This window comes from Vicugna pacos, chromosome 30 (assembly GCF_048564905.1).
Source record: "Vicugna pacos chromosome 30, VicPac4, whole genome shotgun sequence".
NCBI classification, from domain to species: Eukaryota; Metazoa; Chordata; class Mammalia; order Artiodactyla; family Camelidae; genus Vicugna; species Vicugna pacos.
Genome location: NC_133016.1, coordinates 12,645,612 through 12,671,759, shown reverse-complemented (window position 1 = coordinate 12,671,759; position 26,148 = coordinate 12,645,612). Strand labels below are relative to the sequence as shown.

The 26,148-nt window shown below is 41.8% G+C and overlaps 1 protein-coding gene and 1 long non-coding RNA gene across 4 annotated transcripts in view; one reads left to right on the top strand and one right to left on the bottom strand.

The window, feature by feature from the left end:
- Positions 1-10,653, top strand: part of MALT1 (MALT1 paracaspase) — a 46,069-nt gene extending 35,416 nt beyond the window's left edge. For all 3 annotated transcript variants that reach the window (XM_072952135.1, XM_072952134.1, XM_072952136.1), the window contains 7 exons: positions 463-640; positions 1,404-1,478; positions 1,806-1,933; positions 5,694-5,843; positions 7,629-7,786; positions 8,927-9,052; positions 10,120-10,653. In XM_072952135.1, coding sequence (XP_072808236.1) covers positions 463-640; positions 1,404-1,478; positions 1,806-1,933; positions 5,694-5,843; positions 7,629-7,786; positions 8,927-9,052; positions 10,120-10,560 — 1,256 coding nt within the window. In that variant the 3' untranslated portion in view covers positions 10,561-10,653. The remainder of the gene's footprint in view (positions 1-462; positions 641-1,403; positions 1,479-1,805; positions 1,934-5,693; positions 5,844-7,628; positions 7,787-8,926; positions 9,053-10,119) is intronic.
- Positions 7,781-26,148, bottom strand: part of LOC107033649 (uncharacterized) — a 44,536-nt gene continuing 26,168 nt past the window's right edge. The window contains exon 3 of the long non-coding RNA XR_012065694.1: positions 7,781-8,501. This is a non-coding gene — a long non-coding RNA (uncharacterized lncRNA). The remainder of the gene's footprint in view (positions 8,502-26,148) is intronic.

Genomic DNA, 26,148 nt, shown 5'->3' with positions numbered 1-26,148 from the left:
CTAAACAGAGTTTAGTTCTAAACAGAGTTGTCTGGTGCAGTTTTTATAGTACCATTTCTCAGTAAAGAACTAATGACTCATCTATTGAACACTAAAACTAACCCAAATTTTAGATGATTAATTCAGAGCATAGAGCAGAGCAGACAAATGTGTCCAAAGAAGTCCTTAGCCTTTTTTGTTTTTAAACATCATGAGATAAAACTGCATTCCATTTTATACCATTGGCTACAGATGTGTTACTTTTATGAATTAAAATATACTTCAGGGATAGCATCTTGATGGTTTCAACTTTGATCCTTAAATGAAGACTATTGCCCAAATAATTTAATGCAAATTCAGTTAACATTGAGTTTGTTTATAGTTGCATTCTCTTAAAGAAGCTTGCATTAACTTCAAGAAAATAAGTCATTTTTTAAGAGTGCAGCATTTCAGAATGCCACCTCTCTTTTTTTTGCTTTTCAGGACTATTATATTACGCCGGACATGGTTATGAAAATTTTGGGAACAGCTTTATGGTCCCTGTTGATGCTCCAAATCCATACAGGTCTGAAAACTGCCTGTGTGTACAGAATATACTGAAACTGATGCAAGAAAAAGAAACTGGCCTCAATGTGTTCCTGTTGGATATGTGCAGGAAAAGGTACACTGTCCAGTCTTTAAATGGAGCTAGTGGGAGTCAGATTTAACTTGTCAAGGTTGCTATTTAAGGCAAACCTGTGAGTGCTGGGAACCACTCTCTTTGTGAATTTCAGGTTATAAACTGAAACTAATTAAGAAAACCAGAGGGAAAATATTTTCTGTGTTTATTTTAGCTTTTTCCTATCTGCTCTAAAACAAAGGGCGTGGGTAGTTACTCAGACTAGAAAAGACGCGGCTCTCCAGAATGCCTTCAGACGTCTGCAGTAATCACCGCAGCCATCCCTCCAGGAGTTAGAGTTGGGGCCTCTAGTTAGTCCTGGTCTTGCAGACGTAGAAAGTTGAGCTGCACCAGAGCTTTGAAGATTTGGATCCCATTTGTCTGCCATTGTATTAGTAAGGAATAGAATCAATGATAATTCTACTCAGACGTAATTTTTTGCCTGCTCAGAATTCACCAATCCAAGTCCAGTGCCCGAGTTCAAATGTAACTCCAGCCTTAGAGCTAACAAGAGAAAAGGTGCAATTCTCTGCTGTCTCAGCAGTGTAGGAGCCCCGGGTTATTTCTGGTAAACATGGAGCTGACTAGATAAAGGAGTTTTGAGTCTATAATTTTAAATTATGTGTAATATAATAAATATGTGATGCTATTCTGTTATTATTTATTCTCTTTTAAGAATGCTAGGGTTTTGGGGGGGTTTGTTCTTTTTTTAAGAACACTGTTTTAACTTATTTTTATCTGTCCTCTCCTCCTGCCTTCTTAATAGAAATGACTACGATGATACCATTCCAATCTTGGATGCACTGAAAGTCACTGCCAATATTGTGTTTGGATACGCCACGTAAGAAAATTTCATGTTTATGTGGAAGACTCCTGCCTTCTTTGATGACTTCATTTTGATTGTAGGAGCCTAGAAATGTCATAGACACCGAAGCATAAATTTGCCTCCTTGATACTCTTGATAAAAAATTTTATGTAATTGACTTTGGCACTTTATATCTTGGTCTCTTCTTTTTAATAAGCACGAGAGCATTTAGTTCTTGCTTAAAGATTAGCTGTGTGATTAGGGTGTCACTGAGAGGCAAGAGCGCATGTGAGGCTCACCGGTATTTGTGGAAGCCTCGTGTATAGCAGGTGCTCGCTTTTTAAAAAATTTCTTTCTTTTCAGGTGTCAAGGAGCAGAAGCTTTTGAAATACAGCATTCTGGATTGGCAAATGGAATCTTCATGAAATTTTTGAAAGATAGATTATTAGAAGAGAAGAAAATTACTGTGTTACTGGATGAAGTTGCAGAAGGTAAAATAAAAACTAAAGAGAAAGCCCCTCAGGGTTCTTTGTTGGGTAATTGTTTTACTCCTACTGTTACTGTGCAGGTTTGGAAATAGTATTTATTTTACAAAATAATTTTATATATATATATAATGTCCAGCAACACCCCTGTTTCATTCCTTCCTTCCTATGGGCTCAGCTACCTTCCATCTATACAGCATTACCTGAACTACAAGGCTGATCCCAGACACAGTTGTGAAATAAATGAAGTGTAATCCTCGGAGCTCTTGACCTTGACCTCAGAGCTCACGCCTAGTACCTGACGCTGCCCAGTCTACTGATTAAAAAAAAATTGTCCAATGAGCATCCTCTTTCAGGATCAGACAGATGAAACTTTACAGAAATTCTGAGGCCCTGTGGGAAAAAGCTGAGTTCTTTTTTTTCTCTTGATGTACTTAGTTTTAAAATTCTGCTTTAAGGACGTGATCCCAGACGTCTAACACCACATCTTCCATTTCCTTGCGTTCCTTCCCCGCCTGCCTAGCATAGTGCTCTGCTCCTGCCAGGGCCGGAATAGGCACGTTACATCAGTAGATTGACAGGTGTTTTTTGAAATGGCTATTTTATAAGTCATATAAGAAAGAAGGCAGTTCTATTGCAAACTGGCTCACTAGAAAAATGGAGTTTCATGGATATTCCAAAGATGGCAGTTTGAATTTACAGTATTTGAGTGTTTCACTACCTGTACTAGTCACATTCGTTTATTTTCATGTCTTTATCAGTGTAGATCCCTTAGCTGGGTCATTCGACTTAACCACTTTCCCTTTTAATGTAGACAAACAGGGCTTTGGCCCTCCTTCAGCCAAAGAAGTTCTGCTTTTATCTGTTTTACATATTATGTGAGCTTCTATTTAAGCTCTCATTTGAAGGTTCTGGTGCTTAAAAAAAAAAAAATTAAAGCCTTTGGCGTATATCATTTATTTTCAAAGTGTGATCTGTGAAGGTACTTCAGAGACTCAAATGTTGTATTCTGATTTTAGTCTTCAAGATGCATTAATGGTATTAAAACTTAATAAAAAAGCACCAGTTCAGCCATACACTAAATTCTGTAGTTACAGCAGTGAATGGCATCCCAGTATGTGCTGTTTCTATTTGAACTTCTGGATTATATTTTTATTTATGCTCTATTATATATTTGAACTTTGGATCTTCTGGATAACTTTAAAGTATTTAGAAAAAATTAAAATATTCAAAAATCATAGGCCAGACAGTTGAGGGAGAAAAGCCACCTTTCCAGCTTCAATTGTGTGCAAGTGAAACAAAATATGAAATAAACTGGTTACTATTGTAAGCCATAACTATCAATCTGTGACTCCAGATTTTGATTTTTTTTGTTTGTTTACTACTCCAGAGAGCTTTATTGTTAAGGTGATTGAAATTTCAAAATAAATTCTTTCCTTTCCTAACTAGTTCTGGCAGGATGACATTTAAGGTACCTGAAAACCATCTTGCTCTATAAAATTCCTGCTAGAAAAAAAATGTTTATAGAGATATAATTATTTTTAATGATAATTACCCTGGAACATACTTCTGACAGTTTTTATTGTTAATTGGATGTTCAACATGAATCTCAGACCTAGATGATAAACTACGTCCAGTTATATGTTCCTTCCATCTCTTTCCTTGCCCCTTTACATGATAAGCATCATTCTAAAGCTTTGATTTGTTTCTTACATAGTTTTATTGAATTTATATATATCCACAAAAGTATGTATATTTTAATTTTGTTTTTAACTTTATCAAAAGATTATGCTCTGTGTAGTCTTTTGGGACTTTAATTTTTTTCAGTTAATGTTCTATTGCTAAGATTAATCCATATTGTTACATGACTGTAGTTCATTTTACTTGCTGTATACTATTCTACTGTGCAAATATATTACAATTTTTGCAGCTGCTCTTCTGTTGATGGGCATTTGAATTACATCCGGGTTGTTGCCATCATGAACATGGCTGTTGTAAAATTCTCTTAATATGTTTCCTGGAGTGTGTATGCAAGAGTTTCTTTGGGGTATAAATCTAGAATTTGGAATTACTGGGTCATAGGATTTGTCAGTGTTCAGAGAGAATGCCAAACTGTTTTGCAAAATGGTTGCACCAACCTACACTTAACCCCACTTCCCCATAATATACAAGAGCCAGTGTGAATCTGCACTTTCTCCATCACTTCGTATGTCAGGCTTTTTCATTTTTGCCAATCAGATGATGTGAAGTAGTATCTCACTGTGGTATTGGTTTGGGTATTCCTGATTGTTAGTGATACTGAGCATCTCAATGTTTTTAACGGCAATATGTATATCTTCTTATGTGAAAATCTTCTCGTGTCTTTTGTCCATTTTTCTGTTGTAGTGTTTTTGCTTTTCTTACTGATTTAGTGGAATTCTGGTATGTCCTTGTACTAGCTGCGACCTCTGAGACATTATTGAATAAAAGTAGTGGTGGTAGACACTCTTGCCTCACTTCTGGCTTTAAAAGGAATGCTGATGCTTTCACATTTAGAATAAATAGATTTTTTTAAATCCAGTCTGACTATCTTTGTATTTCAACTAGAAAACTTAATTCAACTACATTTATCATGGGCTTTTTGTACCTATTTTAACCATTTAATTTTTTACTTGGCTCATTTTTCCTTTTTCATCTTTTTTAGAAGCTGATTTCTGTATCTTCTCTCCTGTAACAGTATGACTTTCACATATGCTCACAACCCTTAGCCTCCCTCCTCAACCCCCAATATGCCGATGTAACTTAGAGTTAATTCTTGATTGTTAAAGATAGATTCCTCCCTCCCATTATCTTTCTTTTTCTCTCTCCATCTCTCTAGCGCTCTCTGACCTTATCATGAAAGACAAACACATTTGGAATCTTTTTTCTGAATAAGAGGGATAAAGTCTTAGAGTTTTGTCTTTTTTTCCCAGTAAGTACTTTCCCAAGACTAGATATTACTTTATTAACATGTGATTTAATATATTCAGAAATAGGATTAATTTATTGTAACTTATTCATGTAGAATTATATGATGTGGTTTTATAAATTTAAATTGGGATTTGTCAATATTCGTAAGTCTCTAAACCATGTTGAATGATACTATGGAAGCATATGTATAACATTTTTATGTTTAAACCTAAAACGTTGGTACATGCTATTTATCGACACCTACACCTATTAGTAAAAACTTAAAAATCAAGGCAATATGCACAGTATTTGGTTACTTTGGGTCAGGGGAAGGCAGCAGTAGTACTCCACCCATATTGGTAGTTTTAACACATTATTTCCTGTTTTAAAAATAAGGAAGTTTGAGTAAAGACAGCGTGATACCTTACTTCTCTCATAGCCACATTGTCATTTGTTTATAAACAGAATGTATTTCTCAACAGACTAGACAAAGTTATCATGGCTGCCCTTTCAGTGAAGAAATATCCCTTCAGCTTTTTGTGATTGTCAATGCTTAGAATATTAGAGATTAAAAAAAGAAGAATATTAGAGATTCATTAATAGCATTATAGAAGATAAAAGCCAGGAAGGGGTCTTTTAGAAGTGAGCTGGTCCAGTGGTTTTAATCTGTTTGCTCACTGCCATATCCCTCACACTTTCAACCATGCCTGGCACATAGTAGGTGCTTAGTGAGTATCTCTTGAGTGAGTAAGTGAGACTATGCCCCATTTGTAGGAGAGTCCTTGGCCTTAGTGAAAGGATGTGGTCTTAAAAATAATATTTACTTCTTATCTTTTAGATATGGGTAAGTGTCACCTTACCAAAGGCAAACAGGCTCTAGAGATTCGAAGTAGTTTATCTGAAAAGAGAGCACTTACTGACCCAATACAGGGAGCAGCACATTCTGCAGAATCTCTGGTGCGCAATCTCCAGTGGGCCAAGGCACATGGTACAGTAAAGTCTGTTTGTTTACCTCTTTGTTTAATGTTTATCTTAAATCATGAAGTGTTTTTTCTTCTGAATATACAGCTTTCCACCTAATTTTGTGGTGAAAATATTTAACCCCTTATTTTCACATTGGGTAAAATCAAAATATTTCAAATTTTTTGTTTTTAAAATAATTTTCAATTTGTCCAATATACAGTCCCAATATACACTGTGAGCCGTTGAAGTGTGCTATTTCAAAAATCAGACAGGCCCAGGTTCTGAGCCCGTCTCTATGACTTGATAAACATGTTATCTGTAAAATGGGGACAAGAAATAGTACTTTCTTGATAGGGTTGTTGATAGTGAATGAGATCACATGGAAAGACACAAACATGATGGTCAGCAAAGACTGGATGCTTGTAGTTATTACTGAGCATCACTGAGCATTCTTTCTCCTGGACACATGAACCTGTGGGTTGGTAAACAAGAGAAAAGTGATGCAGAAATCATCTGCAATATAATTACCTTTGGTCATTCTATATAATTTAGTAAAAAGTTTAGGTTATTGGCTGAAATAATGGTTTTTGAATTCTCTGTAATTCCCAAATCCCTATGCTGTGGATACATTAAGTAGACAATTAAAAATTAATTGTATTGATTGAACTCCTGTGTAATCTTTCTTTTTGTAAGTCTGTTCCCTAAGATAAAATTTTAGTAAATTAACATTGAAGCACATTAAAATGTAAAATGCCATAATTATCTCAGCATTCCAGATAATTAGATAATTGAAATTGATTTTTTTCTTTAAAAAAAAACCTCTAAATAACAATAGTAAAATTACAGTGGTAAAGATCAACAGTAAACAAAACCTTTTATAAAATGAAAAGGTCAAAGTATTTGTACCAAAGTGATATGTAGATAATTGTTTATAATAAAGAATTCGTGCAGAATGGTAAAACAAAAACATTAAACCCCCTCTAATAAAAGGATGCAAATTCAACAATACAGTGAGAATATATTAATAATTAAGAAACAAATATAGCAAATGGCAAACTTGAGTAGTAATCAGAGAAAGGAAAATTGAAACTATGGTGGTGTATTTCCTTTTTTTTTTTTTTTTCCTACAATTTTGAAATCCCAGTCTATCCCTTCCCACCCTCTACCCCTCTGGTAACCACAAGTCTGTATTCTCTGTCCATGAGTCTATTGAAACTATGGTGGTGTATTTCCTTTTTAATCCCATCAGATATGCATTTTATCAACCTTGTTTTGGAAATATGTGAAACTATTTATATTCTGTAAAAACAAGAAACTATCACATAGGTGAGAAACCAAATAACTGTATCCAACAATCCTAAAGCATTAAATTTATATCAGAAATACTATGATAGAAAAAAAACAAATAGATATTCAGAATTGTTAAAGTGTTCAGTGACATTATGCTTTATTAAAAAATTATTTTCATGAAGTGAAAATATACCTACAAAATATATCTACAATTATATGTATATTTTTGATGACCACTATAAAAATTATGTATGCAAAGGGATAGGAACTGTAAGAAAATAGAAAATAAAAGATTTCTGTTTGCTTAGCCAGCAGAATATTGGGCTTTTTTCCTCCTTTTTTTTTTTTTTTAACCAAGTGTGTGTGTGTGTGTGCCTTCAAACAATGTTAGTTATAGAAGATTTTTAAGCAAAAGAAGTAGCTCTCACTGTATTTTGCCCTATAAATGTTTGCTGCTTATAAGAAAACATAACAAGCATTCTTTAAACATTTATAACTTTTTCTTACGGTTCTTTTTCAGAGCTTCCAGAAAGTATGTGTCTTAAATTTCAATGTGGGGTGCAGATTCAGTTAGGATTTGCAGCTGAGTTTTCCAACGTCATGATAATCTACACAAGTATTCTCCACAAGCCGCCCGATATATTAGTGTGCGATGCCTATGTCACCGATTTTCCACTTGTAAGTCTCTCCTTTTATTTAAAATACAACGGGAAAAAAATTTTTTTAATAAAATATAATGATATATCCTTACTGGAGACTAAATTTTTGAAAACTAAAATGTTGATAACAAAAAGGAAATACATGTATTACATATATGAAAATATTTGTATTTTAGTAAAAATCGTCAAATATTTAAAAGCTAATTGCCAAAATACCTTAAAGATGTCAAATTTAGGAGTATCTAAAGTTCACCCAGGAAGGAAAGCTTTAATTTCCCTTACCCTAAATAGAGTATCAAATAGGAAGAAATAAAATGTGCTGTATGTCCAGAATAATTTCCCTTTAAAAACTATTGTTTCCAAAAAGACACCACAACAGTGCAAGTCCTATCTTTCAAGCTGTCACCGTATATTGGAAGAATAGAGGTCTAGTTCTGTTCTTTATGTTGGCCACTAAACAGTGTCCCTCTTTCCTACATAGTTGTTGAAGTTGAAAAGTAAGCACAGAATAAAACAAGTCCACAACATCACCTTTGCTTCTGATAAAGGCTTCACAGAGGACACTGCTCAGTGTGAGAGCCAACGGCCTGCACTGACCCCCAGAATTAGACAGGTCTGCCCACCGGTCCAACAGTGCTGGGCCAGGACGGGTCTCCGGGCTCTGGGCAGCAGAGCCTGCGGGCTTCCTCTCTCCAGAACTGCAGGGCAGATCTTCTGCTCTGGGCAGCGGTCGGCTGTAAAAGAAGGAAGAGGAAAGGGCTGCCTTTGGCGTGTCCATTTATTCTTATTCTTCTTAAACACACAAACCACGTAAATCCCCCTTGTGCTTCCCCAGAGTGATGAATAAGGAGGGAGAGAATCCAGGAGTCAGACACTAATGGGGCTCCAAACTACAAAGGAAATTTGAGGAGGCTTAGAAGTGCTTCTAGGAGTAGCTTGAAAGTAACTGTCCTTTCAGGTGTCACTTTTTAGGTGTATTGGTGAGGAATTTAAAATTCCTGTAATTAATCTAGAGTGTGGCTTTCATTGTATCTTCAGCCCTGGATAAAGGATTACCTACTCAGACCACGGCTCTTGAGAGAGCAGTTAAGATGTTTTACGTCATGGATAATACTGTGACTTCGTTGATTTCATTAATACCATTTACCTGTTTTCACAGGACCTAGACGTTGACCCAAAAGATGCAAATAAAGGGACGCCTGAAGAAACTGGCAGCTATTTAGTCTCAAAGGATCTTCCCAAGCATTGCCTCTATACTAGACTCAGCTCGCTGCAAAAATTAAAGGTTATTACTTTTCCTGTTTATAACTACTAAGCGAAAACTTTGTGAAAGTGAAAATGCGTTTTTGCCTGTGAACCTTGCCCATAGATGTACTGCCTCACTCACTGAGTGTAAATTGAAGCAGAGAACTGATTAACAGTGAGTCTAAGTGACCTTTTGCATATTGGGTTCTGTCCCTGATAGTGACCTGAGGACTTGTATGTGAGAATGCATGTGACTGCGCTCCACGTTGTTAAATCAGAGGCATAGCACATAGTCTAAAATATCTTAGTGTTTTCAAATAATCATTTCCTAGTTCGGTGACTTTCTATAAAACAAATTAGAACTGGATTTTTTTTATATCTTTTTTCATTTCTTGTTAACCTTACAAATCAGAAACTACATAGTACACGGTCTGTAGGGTTGAGCTTTCTAATTAAAGCACATTCTTGCCGGACTTGAGTTTTTAATTTATAGCCGCATGACCATAGACTGTGTTGGCCAAAACTTGGGGAGTGAAGTGGGCACTGCCGACAACCAAAGGAGGACAACAGTCAAACCTGCTGTCACCAGTTCAGAGCCAATCTGATTACACTCCTTATGCCTTTGAAATTCAGTCCATCATGTGATTCATTCCTACTTCTCCGCCTATGACTGTGGATTATTATTTTGTAATATTTTTAAAACAGCTAAACTTTTAACCTAGATGTAAAGCTGATTATTATTTCATTAAAAAATCATCCCCCACCCCCAGTAGTAGGGGAAGGCAGTTTCCCAAGCCCCACTACTTGGAAAACACCTTTTCACTTTTCATCAGAAATACAACGCCAGGTTGCTGTGATTTTGGCAGCTCTGAATAGTAAAAGCTAGAATTCTAGAACTCAGAATACTGAACGAGGGAGAAGGAAGATCATTACAGCTGGCCGTTCTTAGTGTAGGTGTAGGGGGTGCCTGGAGGGTTTGGAACCTGGGAAAGGGGAGTGAGTGGGCTTTTTGTTGTTCGGCTTTGTCTGTGTGTGTGTGAATGACATCTTTAGATATACTTTCACAGCTGGTAAAAATGAGAAACCTTATTTTCTTTTCCTTCCCAGGAACATCTAGTCTTCACAGTGTGTTTATCGTACCAGTACTCAGGACTGGAAGACACCATAGAGGAAAAGCAGGAAGTGAACGCTGGGAAACCTCTCATTGCTAAACTCGACATCCACCGAGGCTTAGGAAGGAAGGCCTGCTTCCAAACTTGTATTATGTGCAACGGCCCCTTCCAGAGCTCCACGTCCACCTCAGCGGGAGCTGGGCATTATCATTCATCTCAAGACTCATTCTGTGGTGTTTACCATTCACGTCTTAGTAATTCAAGTAATGTCCTGCCGTCAGATGGCTGTCCCTGCAGCCGGACTGCAGACACGTTCATTTCAAGCCATCATGCCCACCATCATCCCTGCCAGCTGGGCCGGAGCAACGTGCCGGTCGAGACGACTGATGAGATGCCATTCAATTTCTCCGATGGGCTCAGAATTTCCGAAAAGTGACCTCTTTATTTTTTAAAGTTATCATACTTAAATGTCTCACCCAACAGTACTTAACATACAGTGAAATAACATAAAGTATTGTGAAAAAGCCAAGTATATGTAGAGAGAAAATTAGTAATGGCTGTTTCATGGCAAACTCAGGACCTGAGATGTTGAACTGTGTAACTACAGACTTCTCTTTCCTCTTTTAAAATTTTGTGAATTGGCTGATTTGTTCTGTAAGTATGGAGCACGGGTGTGTATGTGTTTGTGTATGTAACAGATGTTTTCATTATGACCACTCTGAACTAAGAACAATGGAATGGCATTACTGTAGAATAAGTCACTGTATTTTTAGAACCAGAAGAAGAACCTTGGTGATCGTCAGGCTTAGCTGAATTTTATCAGTGGGGGAAGCAGATCAAGGTATCTTGTTAAAGTTAGAGCTGGCACCAGAACTGAGACGTCCAGTGTTTTCCACTACACGCTCCCTTCCTGGCAGGTTCTGAGACAAATATTTTTGTAGATAGATTTAAAAACGGATATGTAAATATGCATGTCTGTATATAATCTAGAAGTGTACAAACTTTAGTCTGTGATCGTAGGACTTTGCTGCAAATGCCAGCTAAGGGGTTTGTCTATAAATCTTACGTAGAAACAGGCAGAAATTTCTTGATCATGAGGTCATGAAAGCACGTGAGAAGTGACAAAGTATTTGTCTGTGTTAAAGCTAGACAGCAGGATAGTTGTGCCTCTGGGTAGCCTCGGTAGCTGCCTGCCTGAATCACACAAACATCGGACATGCCTTCCTTGATAACATGTATTTTCTCGTTGAATTTTATTGGCCTTAGGAGATAATCACCTTTGGTTCTTACCTAAAAGCAAGCCTAAAAAGCAGCTGGCAATAAAGTTTAAATTAGTAGCTTTGAAACATCCCACAAAGAAAAATCCATCTTCACTGCTCTACTCTACCAGATACTCAAAAAGTAGCACTAATCCTTTGCAGACTTTTCCCAAAAATAGAAGAGAACACTTCAGCTCATCGTATGAGGCCAGTATTACCCTGAGAAAAAACCAGACAGAACTACACAGCAGTGTCTTATGAATATAGACACAAACATCATCGGCAGAATACTAGCAAACTAAATCTAGCTGCGTATGCAAAGGGTCGTGCACCGTGACAGAGCGAGGCTCATCCCAGGGACATAAGGTTGCTTTAACATCCCCAAATCAATGTAAAATGTAAAGTAACTGCCTTATTCACAGTAGTTACATTCTCTGATGTCACCGTGAACACAGAGCCATTGCTCCTAGGGGAAGTGTGTGTTTTGCACATACATGTATCTCAAATAGATGAAATCTTAAATCCTAAAGACAGTTTTTCCTAGTAGATTCCGTTTTCTTTATTTTACAAAAGACAAAATGAGGTTCGGACATATTAAGCGACTTGGCAGAGGTCACCCAGCTAACAGGCCAGAGATGAGATTCAGACCCATCCAGCTAGTCCCAGAGCCAGGGCTTCCTGTACCACATTGCCTTTCCCCCGGCCTGGTCCACCCTCCTCTAGTCGTCTGCAGGAGAGCCGAAACAAGAAGGCGAAGCATTACCTTGTTTGGCCTCAGCTGAGAACACACACGTCAGGGAACTCAAAATTTTAACATCTGCACATATTCATGAATGGTCATAAAAGTGCTACAAGTATTGATTTGGGGGTTACAAGTAAATTTTAAATCAGTAAATTACCAAATTCACAAATACAGAATCATGAATGATGAGATGTTTATAAAGGACGCAATTACCACATCTTAATAGATGCAGAAAAAAGCATTTGATAAAATTCAGCACCTTTCATGATAATAATTCTCAAACTAGGAATAAAACAGAACTTTGTCAAGATGATAAAAGGCATCTACAAAAAAAAAAAAAAAAACCAGCACACTTATCATACTTAATGGCAACAGTCTGAATACTGAAATGCTTTTTCCCCCTTAGATCAGAAACAAGACATAAGACACTCATTCACATGCCAGCCCAGGCAATTAGGCAAGAAAAAGAGGCAGCCATACTGGAAAAGAACTAAAACTATGTATTCATAGACGACATAGTCTTGTTATATAGAAAGTTGTAAGGAATTCATTTTAAAACTAATGAGTTCAACAGTTTGTGGGTTGCAGGATACACGATCAACATGCAAAAATCAGCTTTATTTCTGTACTAACAACGAACATTCTAAAATTGAGATTTTAAAATTCTGTACATAATAGCATTAAATGAAGAAACTAAAACTATAAAATGTTGAAATTAAAGAAGATGTCAATAAATGGAAAGGCATCTTTATTCATGGATTGGAAGACAGCGTCGTTTAGATGACAATGCTCCCCAAATTGGTTTACAGATTCAGTGCAATTCCCATCAAAATCCCAGCCAGCTTTTTTTGCAGAAACTGATAAGATGATAAATTCATATCAGAAATGCAAGGAACCCACAATATCCAAAACAGTCTTGGAAGAGAAAGTGGGAAGATTCACACTTAACCAATTTCAGAACTTACTCCAAAGCTACAGTAATCAAAGCAGTGTAGTCCTGGCATATGGACGTGTACATGGAATAGAAAATACAACAGTCAGAAATAAGCCCTTCTTATCAATTGTGTTTGGTAAGGGTGCCAGTACCATTCAATGAGAAAGCAGTCTTCAACAAATGGTCCTAGGGTGACTGGGTAGCCATATGCTAGGGACCCCTTATAAACCATACACTTAAATACAGGAGCTAAAACTCTTACAGGAAAACACAGAGGTAAATCTTTGTGACTTTGGGCCAAAGAGCTTCTTAGATATACCACGAAAAGTAGAAGCAACAAGGGAAGAAATAAATTGAACTTAAAACGAACTTCTGTGCTTTAAAGGACACAAGAAAGTGGAAAGGCAACCCACAGAATGGGAGAAAATTTTTGAAAATCGTGGTATCCGTGATACATAAAGAGCTCCTAACAACGAGGCTTTTATACACTAGTGCTTAACTGGTTACCGTGGAGTAGTAACCAGTGACTGTCCAGTGGACCTTGTGATGATGGAAGTGTTCTGTATCTTCACTCTCCCATACGATCCCTTCCGGTCCCACGAGGTAATTAAGCAACTGCAGTACAGCTAGTGTGAGGAACTGATTTTTTTTAACTTTGTTTTAATTTAAATAACTATGTATAGCTGGCGGCTTCCATATTCAACTGTGCGGCTGTAGAGAATGGGGCCAGAAGTTACGGAGGGGAAAGGGGCTTTATATTCTTCTGTATATTTGAACTTTTTTTTTTAAACTAAGCACATTGTATTTATCATTTTAAAACGTTTAAAAAATAACAAAGAATGGTGCAGTTTTTGTCCTTTCTATCAGCCATGCTTTTGCTTTACTTGAACTCTCACACCAGTCGCTTTGTAATAAATACTAGCATAGGATTTCTTATACATCAGTGGAATTTAGGAAAGGTGACCTGTGCATTCATACCAGAGACAATGCAAGGGAGAGACTAGGATGGTAAGATCTCACTAAATCCAAAGCTAATACTTGATCTACGGAAGGGATCAGGAAAGTAACTTCAAAAATTGTAAAGCAGCAATTATAAGTTACATGATTTCCAATAAAAGAAAAAAATCAAAGCCTAATGTATGGAATCATTTGGATATAAAACATTAAAGTGTTGCTGATCCAGAGGTGAACAGGTAAATAAACAGAGCGACACAGGCTCAGGAAAGTAAGTCGTTAAGGAATACTGGCTCCCTAGAAACATTTTTTCCTGAGGTATTCGAAATTTACCCTTTTGCCCCAAAATACTTAGGTGTATATTGCCTAAAAAACAAGAATGTTCTCCTCCGTAACCACAGTACAGCTGTCAAGATGACATTCAGGAGTCCAGAACCTCCCCCTGCTGTGGCCCGAACCAGCGGCTAAGTGCTTATCCCACTTCCCTTCCCTCAGGGATCACTGTCCTGTGCTCCTTGTCCAATATCTTAAAGACTAGTGTTCCATGCGTTTTGTCTGGTATTCTGGTTTTTAAGGTGGGACAGTAAATCTAGTCCTTATCATTCCATCATGGCTTGAAGTGAACATGTGCAATTTTTAAAACTAATCATACATTCAAAAATACTTTGGATGAATTAGCTTATATTGCAAGAAACTATTACCCAACCAGGTTCGTTTGCCCAAAGTGCAGCAAGCCAACGCTGAGACACCAAGGCCTGCAGCAGAGACAGGCTTTATTCCAGAGGCAGCCCAGCAAGGAGATAGAACAAATCTCAAGCTCGCCTCCTCGTAGGCGAGGGGCCCAGGGTGTTTATGAGATGAAGCTGAGGTGTGGGGAGCGTAGGGAAAGGTGACTGGAGATAAGAAAAAGGTGAGGTCACATTCTGTGCAAGTGCACCTAAGCTACAGGCTTCTTCGGGGTGCAAGATCAGAGGACAGCTTTTGGCCCTCTGATGTCAAAAGGTCACCAAGTGGACATTCGCACATGCCAACTTGGAGGGTCAGTGGCCCTAACCAGTCTTAACTGGCTTGAGAGACCAGTTCTAGGTGGACAGTTACCTGATTAGATTGGAAGACAGCTTCATTCAGCAGAAGCAAGTTTCCTGGGACAGTGACACTCATCAGAGGGACAGGGTTGGTCTTATTCAACATGGTGCAGCGCACATAGTAGGTGCTCAAAGAATCAGTCAAATGAGTGAACATCCAACCAGTCTGTTCTTGGCCCCGTGTGTCTCCCTTTGCCAGCAGAGGCAGGAAGGGTCTGTCCCTTCAGAATCTGATTGTCTTATTCTGTCGAGATACTGGAACTTGTACCTGATAAACTTCCCGAGGGTCCTGTGCTTTAGTTAATATGCACTTTCTACTAAAGTAACTCTTCACTGCTAATGATGTGCTGTGTTGGTCTCAATCTTTAGACCTAAATGGAAACCACCTGGCAGAGGGGCAGGTATAGTTCAGTGGTAGAGTGCACAAGGTCCTAAGTTCAATCCTCCGTACCGCCATTAAAAATAAACCTAATTACCTCCCCCCCACCCAGCAAAAAAAGAAAACCCCCTGTTCTCTTTTCAGTAGAAACGCCTCTTACTTTAACCATGAGCAAACAAGGTTCCAAATATATATCCCCCAGAAGACATCAGCACAATTATCTGGAAGACAGAGGGCACTAGGCACTGAAGGTGGAGTGTCCGGTTCGTCAGGGCACAGTTGTAAAGCTACTACGTGTAATCGAAGGGTGAAGTTTAAATACCTGTACTTTAAAGAGGAAGGGAATCAGAGGAAGGCCACGGTGCAGATTAGAAACCCAGGCACCTCTTCTGCTGGAGCTATCAAAGTCAGCTTTCCCCTTGTAGATGGAAAGAAAATGGAAGATTCAGAAGCTTCTGGAAAGTGGAAATTATTGGGAGAAAGGATTATGAAAACAAAGAATGCAGTGATTTGAGCTAGGAAGGCAAAAAATATGCTGAGCTGGTATTTGTATTTAAGGTGGTTTGTGGATTCACACTTCTAACTACTTGTATCAGTCCCTTTAACTTTTCTCCCTCTGGCACTGCTCCATCTCCCCGACCACGTGTACGGTGTGGGAGGGCGAGCGGGGAAGCGTTCCCTCTCACTGCGCAGCCCCTGACTGGTAACTCGGACAGTCCTTTGGGGAGCACGCAGGCCCTTAGTTCTGCTCCCTCTGACCCTGCTCCTCCGCAAGCTGGTGTCTGAGTCACCCGCGCTGGCCGATGGGCGGGGGGCTGGCCAGGGCCCAGGTGGGAAACAGGAAAAACAGCTCCCGTCCTCATGGTTTCCCTTAGTAACGTGTTCTAACGCAGCCCCGAAGTCAGGAGAAGTGAGGTCGGGGTCCCGAGCCCCGCTAGTGCCTGACTGTCAGCATGTCTGTCCCAGCATCTGAGGGCTGGGTGCCCTTGTCCGCCCCTCACACCTTTGCAGAGATAAGGCTCCAATCTAGTAAAGAACTCAGACAACTCCTCCTCAAAGCCTCACTTTGAAGATTATTCTCCTGCTTAAACAAAAGTAGGAACACCTGCTTTTCCTTTGTTTGCTGTGCTCATTACAACCTGAGCATCTCCCCTTCTCCCCCAGTCCCCCAGGCCACCCAAGAGTCCCAAGCTGCTTTGGAAGAAGAGACAGAAATAGGGGAAAAGACAGAAATGAGAGAAACATTTGTTTCTTTGTTTTTTGTTTTTGTTTTTTTGGTAATTCTCTCCACACACCATTAGAAGTTAGGGCTTTTTCCTAGAACTTCAGCAAATTATCACAAGCTGGGTGACTTGAGAGCACGTTCCTAGCTCTAGAGGCAGAAGTGTGGAACCAGGGCGCCCCCAGAGCCGCACTCCCCCCAAGGCTCTAGGAAGAAACTTTCCTTGTCCTTTGACCTCAGCTGCTGACATCTGCACAGACCCTCCTGCCTCACATTCTGAGGCTCCAGAGGTAGAAGCCTGAGGGGAAGCCTGTCAACCCCCCACAACCACCCACTTTTCCCAGCCCCCCCCCCGGGCCCTGCCTCCCCACAGCCTCCAGTTTGCCATCAACTCCCAGCAGCAGAGCTCTGCCCCTGGACTGGGAGAAGAGAGGGCTTCAGAGTGATGTTCGAGCCACAGGACAGCTAGGGAGAGGCTTGTTTCCGAGGTGAAAGCAAAGCCCGTCCAGAAGGTGAAACTCAGTGTCACAGACAGTCTGTCCCTCGTCCCTGCTCCGATCGTGACCAAAGCGCTAGACCCCGAGACTTAGCAGCAAAGAGAGGGGCTCTCCGAGGGACAGCCCAGCGGGGAGACCACAGAACAGCTTCGGGTCCTCTTCCCGGAGGCGAGGGCTATTGATGGTTTCAGAGCAGGGCGGTCCGGGGCACGGGGAGCGTGGGGGGAGTGGTGACGGTGACGGGAAACGAGGAAAAGGTGAGGGAATCGTTCTGCGCAGGCATAACCAGGCTGCAGGCCTCTCCACATTCAAAGCAGCTGGAGGGTCGGGGGTCCCAACCAGTCTCAACCAGCACAGCTCCAAATAGACTCAGCTGACCCCAAGTTCCTCGGAAACACCTCAGGCAAACATCTTACTGTTAGGCCACGTGCTGTTTGAAGGACATGCGAGTTTCCGTGGCAAGAACTAAAGCAAGCTTGATAAGTGAAGGCAGGTTACAAGCGTAATAGATCTAACTAATAATTACCCTCAGTTTCAAAATGCACATCTTTCTAGGCAAACTAGTTCCCTTCCTATTGACAATTTCATCCCAAAACTGACTTTTAAATAGGCAATTTGCATCTACTATTTCAGCAGAATAAGAGGTTGACCAATATTATCGAATGACGACATGGGAGCTTTTAAGGTGTAAATGTTTATGCAAAGGAAGGAAAGCAAATCAGCCTTTGGGGTGGGACGTGCCGCTTTCAGATGCTGGTACGCAGCACAAGGTCTCATTTAACTCACAACAGCTTGGAAATTTAAGATGAAGAACGGAATTGTTAGGGTGCCCCAAGATCTCCTAATTCACTGGGAGAGCCCAACTGGCAAGCGCAGGAGCAGGATGACTCAAACCCAGAACAGAGCCCATTACTTTCCCACAATGCTGCTGCTTATTAACCAGTAATGAAGAGATTCATAACCATTGTTGAATAATAAATGCTAAATCAGTGTAAAACTGGGCGGACATCAAATGCTCATATTTGATGGAGTACTAAATATCGTGGCTAAAAGATAAAAATCTTTGAGTGAAGTTTATAAGAAACCATCCTAAGAGGGTAAGGTAGAGCTCAGTGGTAGAGTGCACGCTCAACATGCATGAGGTCCTGGGTTCAATCCCCCCAGTACCTCCTCCAAAAATAAATAAACTTAATTACCTCCTCCAAAAACAAATAAATAAAAGTAAATTGCACAAAAAAATTTTTTAATTAAAGAAAACCTACTTTGAAAATGGAAAGAGTGGCATTTTGAATCTGATAACTTGATCTTAGCATTTTTCCAACACATCATAGAAAGAGCCAACAGTGATTTTTGATGATAATTGTGTTAACAGTGTGGCTTAGTATTTCATTCTTCTAAGGAGATGAAAAATATTTTTAATATACATATTTCATTCTTCTAAGGATATGAAAAACATTTTTAATAGTGAAACATTATTCTTTTTTAATGGGATGTATTTACTTTTTAAAAATTTTTTTGAGAGGAGAGGTAATTAGGTTTATTTACTTTTATTTATTTATTTTTCTTTAACAGAGGTCCTGGGGACTGAACCCTAGACCTCGTGCATGCTAAGGGTGCACTCTAGCACTAAGCTATAGCCTCCCCCTTTGGAACTATATTCTTAAAGGAGAAAGTAACTGACCATCTCCCAGTGTGAAAGTCACACGTCATATTCTAAAACTTTCCAAAGGAGTTGACCTAAATTTGGTAATGTTGCTATATTATGTTCAACAGTTTTTTTTTTAATGTTCTTATTTGTTTGTTTCTTTGTTTTGGTGGAGGGGAGATAATTAGGTTTATTTCTTTTTAGAGGAGGTACTGGGGATTGAACCCAGGACCTTGTACCTGCTAAGCATACGATCAATCACTTGAGCTATATACCCTTCCCCCTCAACAGAGTTCTGAAGTATTTTCATTAGCTTTAGTTTTACCACATTCAGTCTTGTGTAGAATGGTCATTTTTGTATCATGAAGATTTAGTGTCTTCCCCCAAAGACTGGTCATTTTTATAAAATACATCTATGTACATCTGTCTCCCTTGCTGCCATACATGGGTTCTGACATTACTCTGACTTTGGGGTCCTCTGTCCTGAGGCGTGGGTAAGTGGCTTTGTCTCCCTTCCCAATTTCCCGTCCTAACAGTTGACTTTACACCTGAGTCTAACGCCTTCCAAACTGCTGAGAGTAGCTTCTCTCCAGAAGAGTAGGACTGGGGCTTCTCAGCCCTGTTTCATCTAGAGCAGTTCTGCTTTTATCTGTTTTACATACTGCCTTTCCAAGTAAGCTCTAGTTTGCATAAAAAGTTTCTCAGCTGACACTGTGGAAAACAGTATGATGGTTCCTCAAAATATTAAAAATAGAATTCCCATAACACCCAGATTTGGGTGTATTGGCATATACTGAAAAGAATCAAAAGCAGGGTCTTGAAGAGAATCTGTACAACCATGTTCATTGCAACACTATTCACAATATCTAAAAAGTGGAAGGAACCCGAGGGTCCATTGATGGATAAGCAAACTGTGGTGCATACACACAACAGAGTATTTTTCAGTCTTAAAAGGGAAGGAAATTCTGCAATATGGTATAGCATGGATGAACCTTGAGGACGTTACACTAAGTGAAATAAGCCAGTCACAAAAAAACAAATACTGTATGATTCCACTTATGTGAGTAATCGAAATCATGAAGACCAAACCTGTAATGGTGAGGGCCAGGGCCTGGAGGGAGGGGAGAAAGGGAAGTGATTGTTTAATAGGTACAGAGTTTCAGCTTCAGGAAGTTATGGAGATGGCTGGAGGTGATGGCTGCACAAAATGTGAATGTATTTAGCACCACTGAACTGTACACTTAAAAATAATTAAGATGGTAAATATGTGTATTTTACTACAAAAAAAAAGAAAGGGGAGGATCTATAGCTCAGTGATAGAGCACAGGTTTAGCACGCAGAAGGCTGTGGGTTCAATCCCCAGTACCTCCACTAAAAATAAATAAATAAGCAAATAAACCTAATTACCTCCCCAAAACAATTAATAACAAAATAAACTGCAAAAACATTTTTAATAAATAAAAATTAAAATTAAAAAAAAGGAAAAAAGATTTCTCAGCCAAATCAGTGGACCCAGTCTCCTCCCTCAAGACCCCACCATCGCTGGGGGATCCTCCTCTCACACACTCACAGCCATTCCGCACAAGCTAGGTGGCCTGCGGCCGACTACAGAGCTGAGAAAGAAGGGGAAGAAAAAAGTCCCCCTGAGCTGAGAGGGCTTCTAGCCTTCCCATTAAGGGGAGGAGTTCAGCCAGTTTGAGCTGCTGATGACAAATAAAGGTCACCTGAGCAGGTACCGACCAGCAGTTCTAGCATCAGCACAAAACGTGGCCCCGAAACCAGCTCCGTTAAGGTGTTATTAACAAGGCAAGACACCATCTGACACGTTCCTATTGGAATCCGTTATTGCTAACTAGGTACTAAGTTTCTTAAAACCCAATTTTACACTTTGGGGTAACCTGACCTCATTGCGGTTCTGAGAAGTACACAGTTTCAAGGCATGAGGTGGCATTCCCACCAGCAAGGCAAAGTGTGCGTGTTGGGGAAGGCCAGGTGGGTGACACGCGGGGTCAGCATGCTCGTACAAATCCTCCCCGGAAGCACAACTGCGTAGAAGGCCAAAGCCCAGGCTAGCGTTTTTGCAGGCATGATGGGAACCAGGGGAGGCACGCCACTGAATCCAGCAGTTAAGGATGCCAGGCTAAGATGACCCAAACATCCCTCTCATGGACCAGCCTTGACAATGAGCCCGGATGCTTCAAGCCAAAAGCCCCTCTGTCCCAGGAGCACCTGCATCTGCTGCCAAATCCCCTTTCTGATAGAGGAGTTTCTCTAGCAGTACAAGCGTCTGGTTGGCTTAAAGAATTGCCTCGTTGGTCTGGGAGCCATTCTCATCACACACTCTGACTTCACACATCTCAGCTCTGACCCAAGATGTGTCATGTCATAGTGCGATTCTCCGGGCTAATTCTTCCCTCATTTTCATGCCCTGACCCTTGTTGGTAGATGTGACCAACATGAGTGACAGGGGCCCAAGCTGGAGCTGGCCAACAGAGAGGGCTGGGGGCTACAGAAACTATAATAGTTGTTTGATAGCACTGATTTTGTCCATAGACTGAAAAGAATGTCACCAAATTAATGCAGGGAGGAAGGTAAGGAAGACTATTCCCAGGGTCCTGCTCATCTGAGCTGCATGGCCAGCCTCCTGCTGGTGAGAGATGAGGGAAGGGATGTCTGTTTCCAGCTGGGCCACTAAGGCAGCTGGCTTCCAAAATGCCTCTTTAAAGGGACACTATTAGGGTGAGGCCGCACTGCATGGGAGCTCTCTGACCAGATGCCTTAGGCCTGGGGTCACCAGCCAGCCTGGAGCAGAGGCTCCCTGGGCCTAGCCCCCAAAATGCAATCGAGGGAGTGGGGACAGCAGGGCTGGGAGGGGAAAGAGGACCATTGTGGTACCTACTCCCCAGGTTTCACACCTGGTCCAAAGGATATGAGCCTGCAGAAACTTTGAGCCCATCCTCAGATGCTCAGGGCACTTAAGTGGGAGGACTGGGTCCCAAAGTCCCCTTTAGGAACTGGTTGCACAGCCCCCAAAGGGAGGACTTCAGAGAAACGCTTGAGACACAGGCACCATCGGACTCTAACGCCACCCTGATGAGTCCTTTGCAGACACCCCGGCGGGTCCTCCACATCTTCAGCATCTGCACCCAGGGGCCCCTGGGGCCGCTCCTTGCCATCGTGGGTGACCAGCCGAGAGCTGGAGTTGGACCCCTGAGGCTCCAACAGCCTGAGCTCAGCCAGCCTAAGCACGGAGCCCCGGAGCACACAGTGCAGACGCCACCCGCTGTGGAAGAACTAAAAAGGCGCCTTCTTGAAGCCCGACACCGACAGCTTCCGCCCGAGGTCCTTGTTCCGAACCTGAGCCGCCCACAGCCCGCCCGGTACACCTGCGCGCCACCCGAGGCCCGCCGGTGTGCTCCGCTGGCAGCCGCGGGTCAGCTTGGCCACTTCTCCCCTGAAGCATCATCTCCAACTTGAGATCAAGACTCCAGGGACCTCAGAGCAGGGAGTCGGGTTCTTCAGGAGGATAAATATGCTCCGGTTCCCATGTTTCGGAAGCTGCTTCTCTCTCTGAACTCTTGCTGGTGACACTTGGTGCTCCGGGGTTATATAGTGTTTAGGCTGGGAATCGGTCTCGCTTCTCTCTATGCTGTAGTACAAGACGTCACATTTCCTTGGCCGCTCAGATTCTTTTTCCAACTAAGTTCTTACTGCAGGAAGTGTCCTGGTAGAAGTGTGATCCCACCGAGAAGAGGCAGCATGGGGTGCAGAGGGCAGCCTCCCTGGGTCCCAGGCTCAGCTCTGCAGCTCCTCACCTCTTAAGCCTCAGTTTTCCCACATGCAAACAGTAGCATCTGCCACAGCGGTACCGGTAACCCAGTAAAGACCATAGCGTGGGCAGACATACAGTAAAAACTCAGTAACTGTTACTAACAGTTTCACCAAAATAAAATGTGGGCCACCCACGGGGTTATTAAACTGGAGAGAAAAGAGAAGTGTAGTGGGTTGAATGGTGCCCCGCCCCCCCCCCAAGAATTTATTCTTACCTCCGAACCTCCCAGAACCTGCGACTATGACCTTACTTGGAAAAAGGATCTTAGCAGATGTAATTAAGGATCTGGATGCAAGAGATCATCCTGGATTCGAGTGGTCCCTAAATTCAGCGACAAGCTCTGTCCTTCTAAGAGACAGAAGAGAAGGCATGGGCACAGAGAAGTCACGTGAAGATGGAGGCAGGGACGGCACTGACGCAGCCACAAGACAAGGGTGAATAACCCCGGCCACCACAAGCTAAAGAGGCAAGGAAGGAGTCTCGCCTGGAACCTTCCAAGGGAGCATGGCTCTGCCAAGACCTCAGTTTCTGCCCAGTAATACAGGCAGCTCACAGGTGAACCAACCCTCAGGCGGACTCCAGCCCCAGCCTGCCTTGGGAAGGACACAGATGGGAGAAGGAGCAGAGTGGGTCCTGAGCTCCATCACCTCTTTGTTTTCCGGAAGCGGGCCCTTACATTCGACACTTCTGTTTCGGTCTCTTGCGCCCCCTCCCGGCTCAAAGACAGAAGTGTGCCCCCTCCGGTCCCAGAGCTCTGATACCCCAAATGAAATGGGAGAACCAAGGGAATCTCAAATTTTAAGACAGTACTATGTTTGTAAGAAAAATTTTTAAACAGTGCATTCTTTCCCCCTCGTAGTGAAAATCAGAGTGAAGTCTTCAGCACTTGCTCAGAAGCCTCAGGCTCCACCCTCTGCCGGCTCATCCCTCCTGGGTAAATTCAGCTCTGAGGTGACGTCTTCCCCCTCATTTCCCTGACCTCCTCGTCAACAGAGACTGCTCCTCGTAACCCAACCACACAGCTCCCTGGAGCTCCGCTGGACCTTGTCAACAGAGAAGTGAATTTAAACCTTCCCCCATCTGATCACAAACCGCTATCAGCTCACTTCCTCCAGTGTCTCTTCAACCCAGTCAAGACCGCTAACCTAACTTCCTTCACAGCCTCTCTTGATTAACTTTTTTCAAAAAATTGGGGGGGGGGGGCATAATTAGGTTTATTTATTTTTTATTTATTTTTTTACTGGGGATTGAACCCAGGACCTCGTGCATGCTAGGCATGAGCTCTGCCACTGAGCTACACCCTCCCTCTTGATAAACTTATTTCCTTGCCCAACCTGGGTTCTTTGGTTCGTCTTATCACTCTTACAAACACCAGCAACTCCCTAGATCCACTCTCCCTCTGTTGTCCTTTAATTGGCAAAACCCCAACCCCAGCCATCTTCCACACCTGTTTTCTTTCTTGTCAAACCCCTCATCCTTCCTCCTCACAGCCCCTCACTCCTGACGGGGAGCCTTGCCTCAGGGTCACGGAAAAGATGGAGACCAGCGCAGCCGTATCGCTAGCCCCCCGCGTCGACACCCACATTTTACTTTCCTCCAGTCTAATCCCGCCACGTATACTCCGGGTCCTGTCTCCTGTTTGTCTTCCCCAAATTTCATTTTTTTGGTTACCTCCCTCTTTCCCACATTATCAGTCTCTTTTTTTAACCATTTATTCTCACTGGCATACAAACCCACAGTCGGAGCCAGCTTCCTAGGCATGTGGCATCTCGTTGCACAGACCAGTACTTGGTTTAATGTTCTGCTGTCACCGTCCTGAAAGTCTTAATAATTTGTGAAGGAGGTGCCAATCCTGCCTGCTGTGGTAGCTCCGATTTTTCTGTTTCCCCTCTCTAAATTACCAAAAGAGTAGCCTGTGTGAACCATCTCTACATCTTCACTTTCACTCGCTCTTAAAGTGTTTAAGTCTCAACACTTTCGTCCTGAAACCATCCTTGCCAAAGTTACCAGTAGCCGTGATTCGGTCGAATTCAATGAACACTTCTCTGTTGTCCCTGAAGACGCCCTCTGAACAGGTCCTCTTCTTCATTTTCCATCCTACCACCCCCTTGATTATGTCCTAGCACCTTTTTCAATCTGGAAGTGTAGAGTTATTAATGTCCTTTTTGTCGCTTTCCTCTAGACCCTAAACTTTGAGGACAAGAACCCTATGTCCTCAGTGCATGACACAGTACGTGGCACATAGAATGTGGCTGTGAACTGAGTGAATGAACAGTGAATGTGCAAGAGAGTGCAAGACCTTGATGAGTTCAAATGACCCATAATGTATCAACTCAGCAGAGAAATGCTAAAAAGCTAGAAAGATCTGATGGTCTGAGTGAAAAAGAGAGCCCAATGACTGGACAACCTGGAAATAAGCAGATATAAAAGCAGAGCTCAGAGAGGGACCTGGAAGGATGGCTGGATGCTGTCAGAAGGTGGAATGCTAAAGCTGAGAAGTTCGGCTGCCGACACATCCGAGGGTGGTCATGAGTGTGGGTGACTTAGATAAGCTGGAAGTGAAGGTCACTGGGGTTAGGGAGTCAAGGAACTGATCGAAGGTCGCTGGAAAAGCTGTCCAGATGAATATTCAGGCCATCAGATTGACAGCAGAAGTTGGAGTCAAGTTGGAGTTGACTTCGCCAATATTTTCAATGAATAATAACAACCAGCACTTTGTAAGCTGCCTACTGTGTGCCAGATACTGTTCTAAGCGCTTCACGTGGATTATATCATTTACGTTAACCACCCTGTGAAGCAAACTATTACTATTATCATCCCCATTTTATAGATGAGGAAATTGAGGCAGAGAGGTAACTCGCCCAAGGTCAGCTAGCAAGTCGTACAGCTGGTCTCCGAGTCCAGGCTGTTTGGCGGCCGAGACTCTGCTGCCTCTTGTTTGCCAAGAAGATGCCAGACACAAGGGGAGGTGCTGCTGGTGTCAACACAGAAAGGAAGGCAGGAAGCAGATCGTGATGGGCTTCATAGCTCATGCTGGTTTGTGATCACCCTCTCAGCAACCGGCAGACTTTGAAGGAGGTCAGACAGGGGTGTGACAGCATCACATTTATTTTATCAAAGCATAGAGTCCAGTTACAATGTTGCGCTAGGTTCTGGTGTGCAGCCTAGTGATTCCTTTGTACGTGTGTATGTGTATCTGTTTTCATATCCTTTTTTCATTAGAGGTATTACAGGGCACTGAACTTAGGTCCCTGCGCTGTACCGTAGGACACTGTTGTGTATTAACAGCACATTAATGTTTTGGAAATTCGGTCTAGCTGCAGGATCGGCAGGAATGGCCTTTTCAGAGACTCTTGCAATGAGGGGCCACTGAGACCAGGCCGTGCACCCAGAATTCTGCTTTGAAAAGGAAATGGCGGCATGTGGCCAGGACGGAAAGATAATCCGATGGATGACCGGGTGCAGCCTGGAGGAG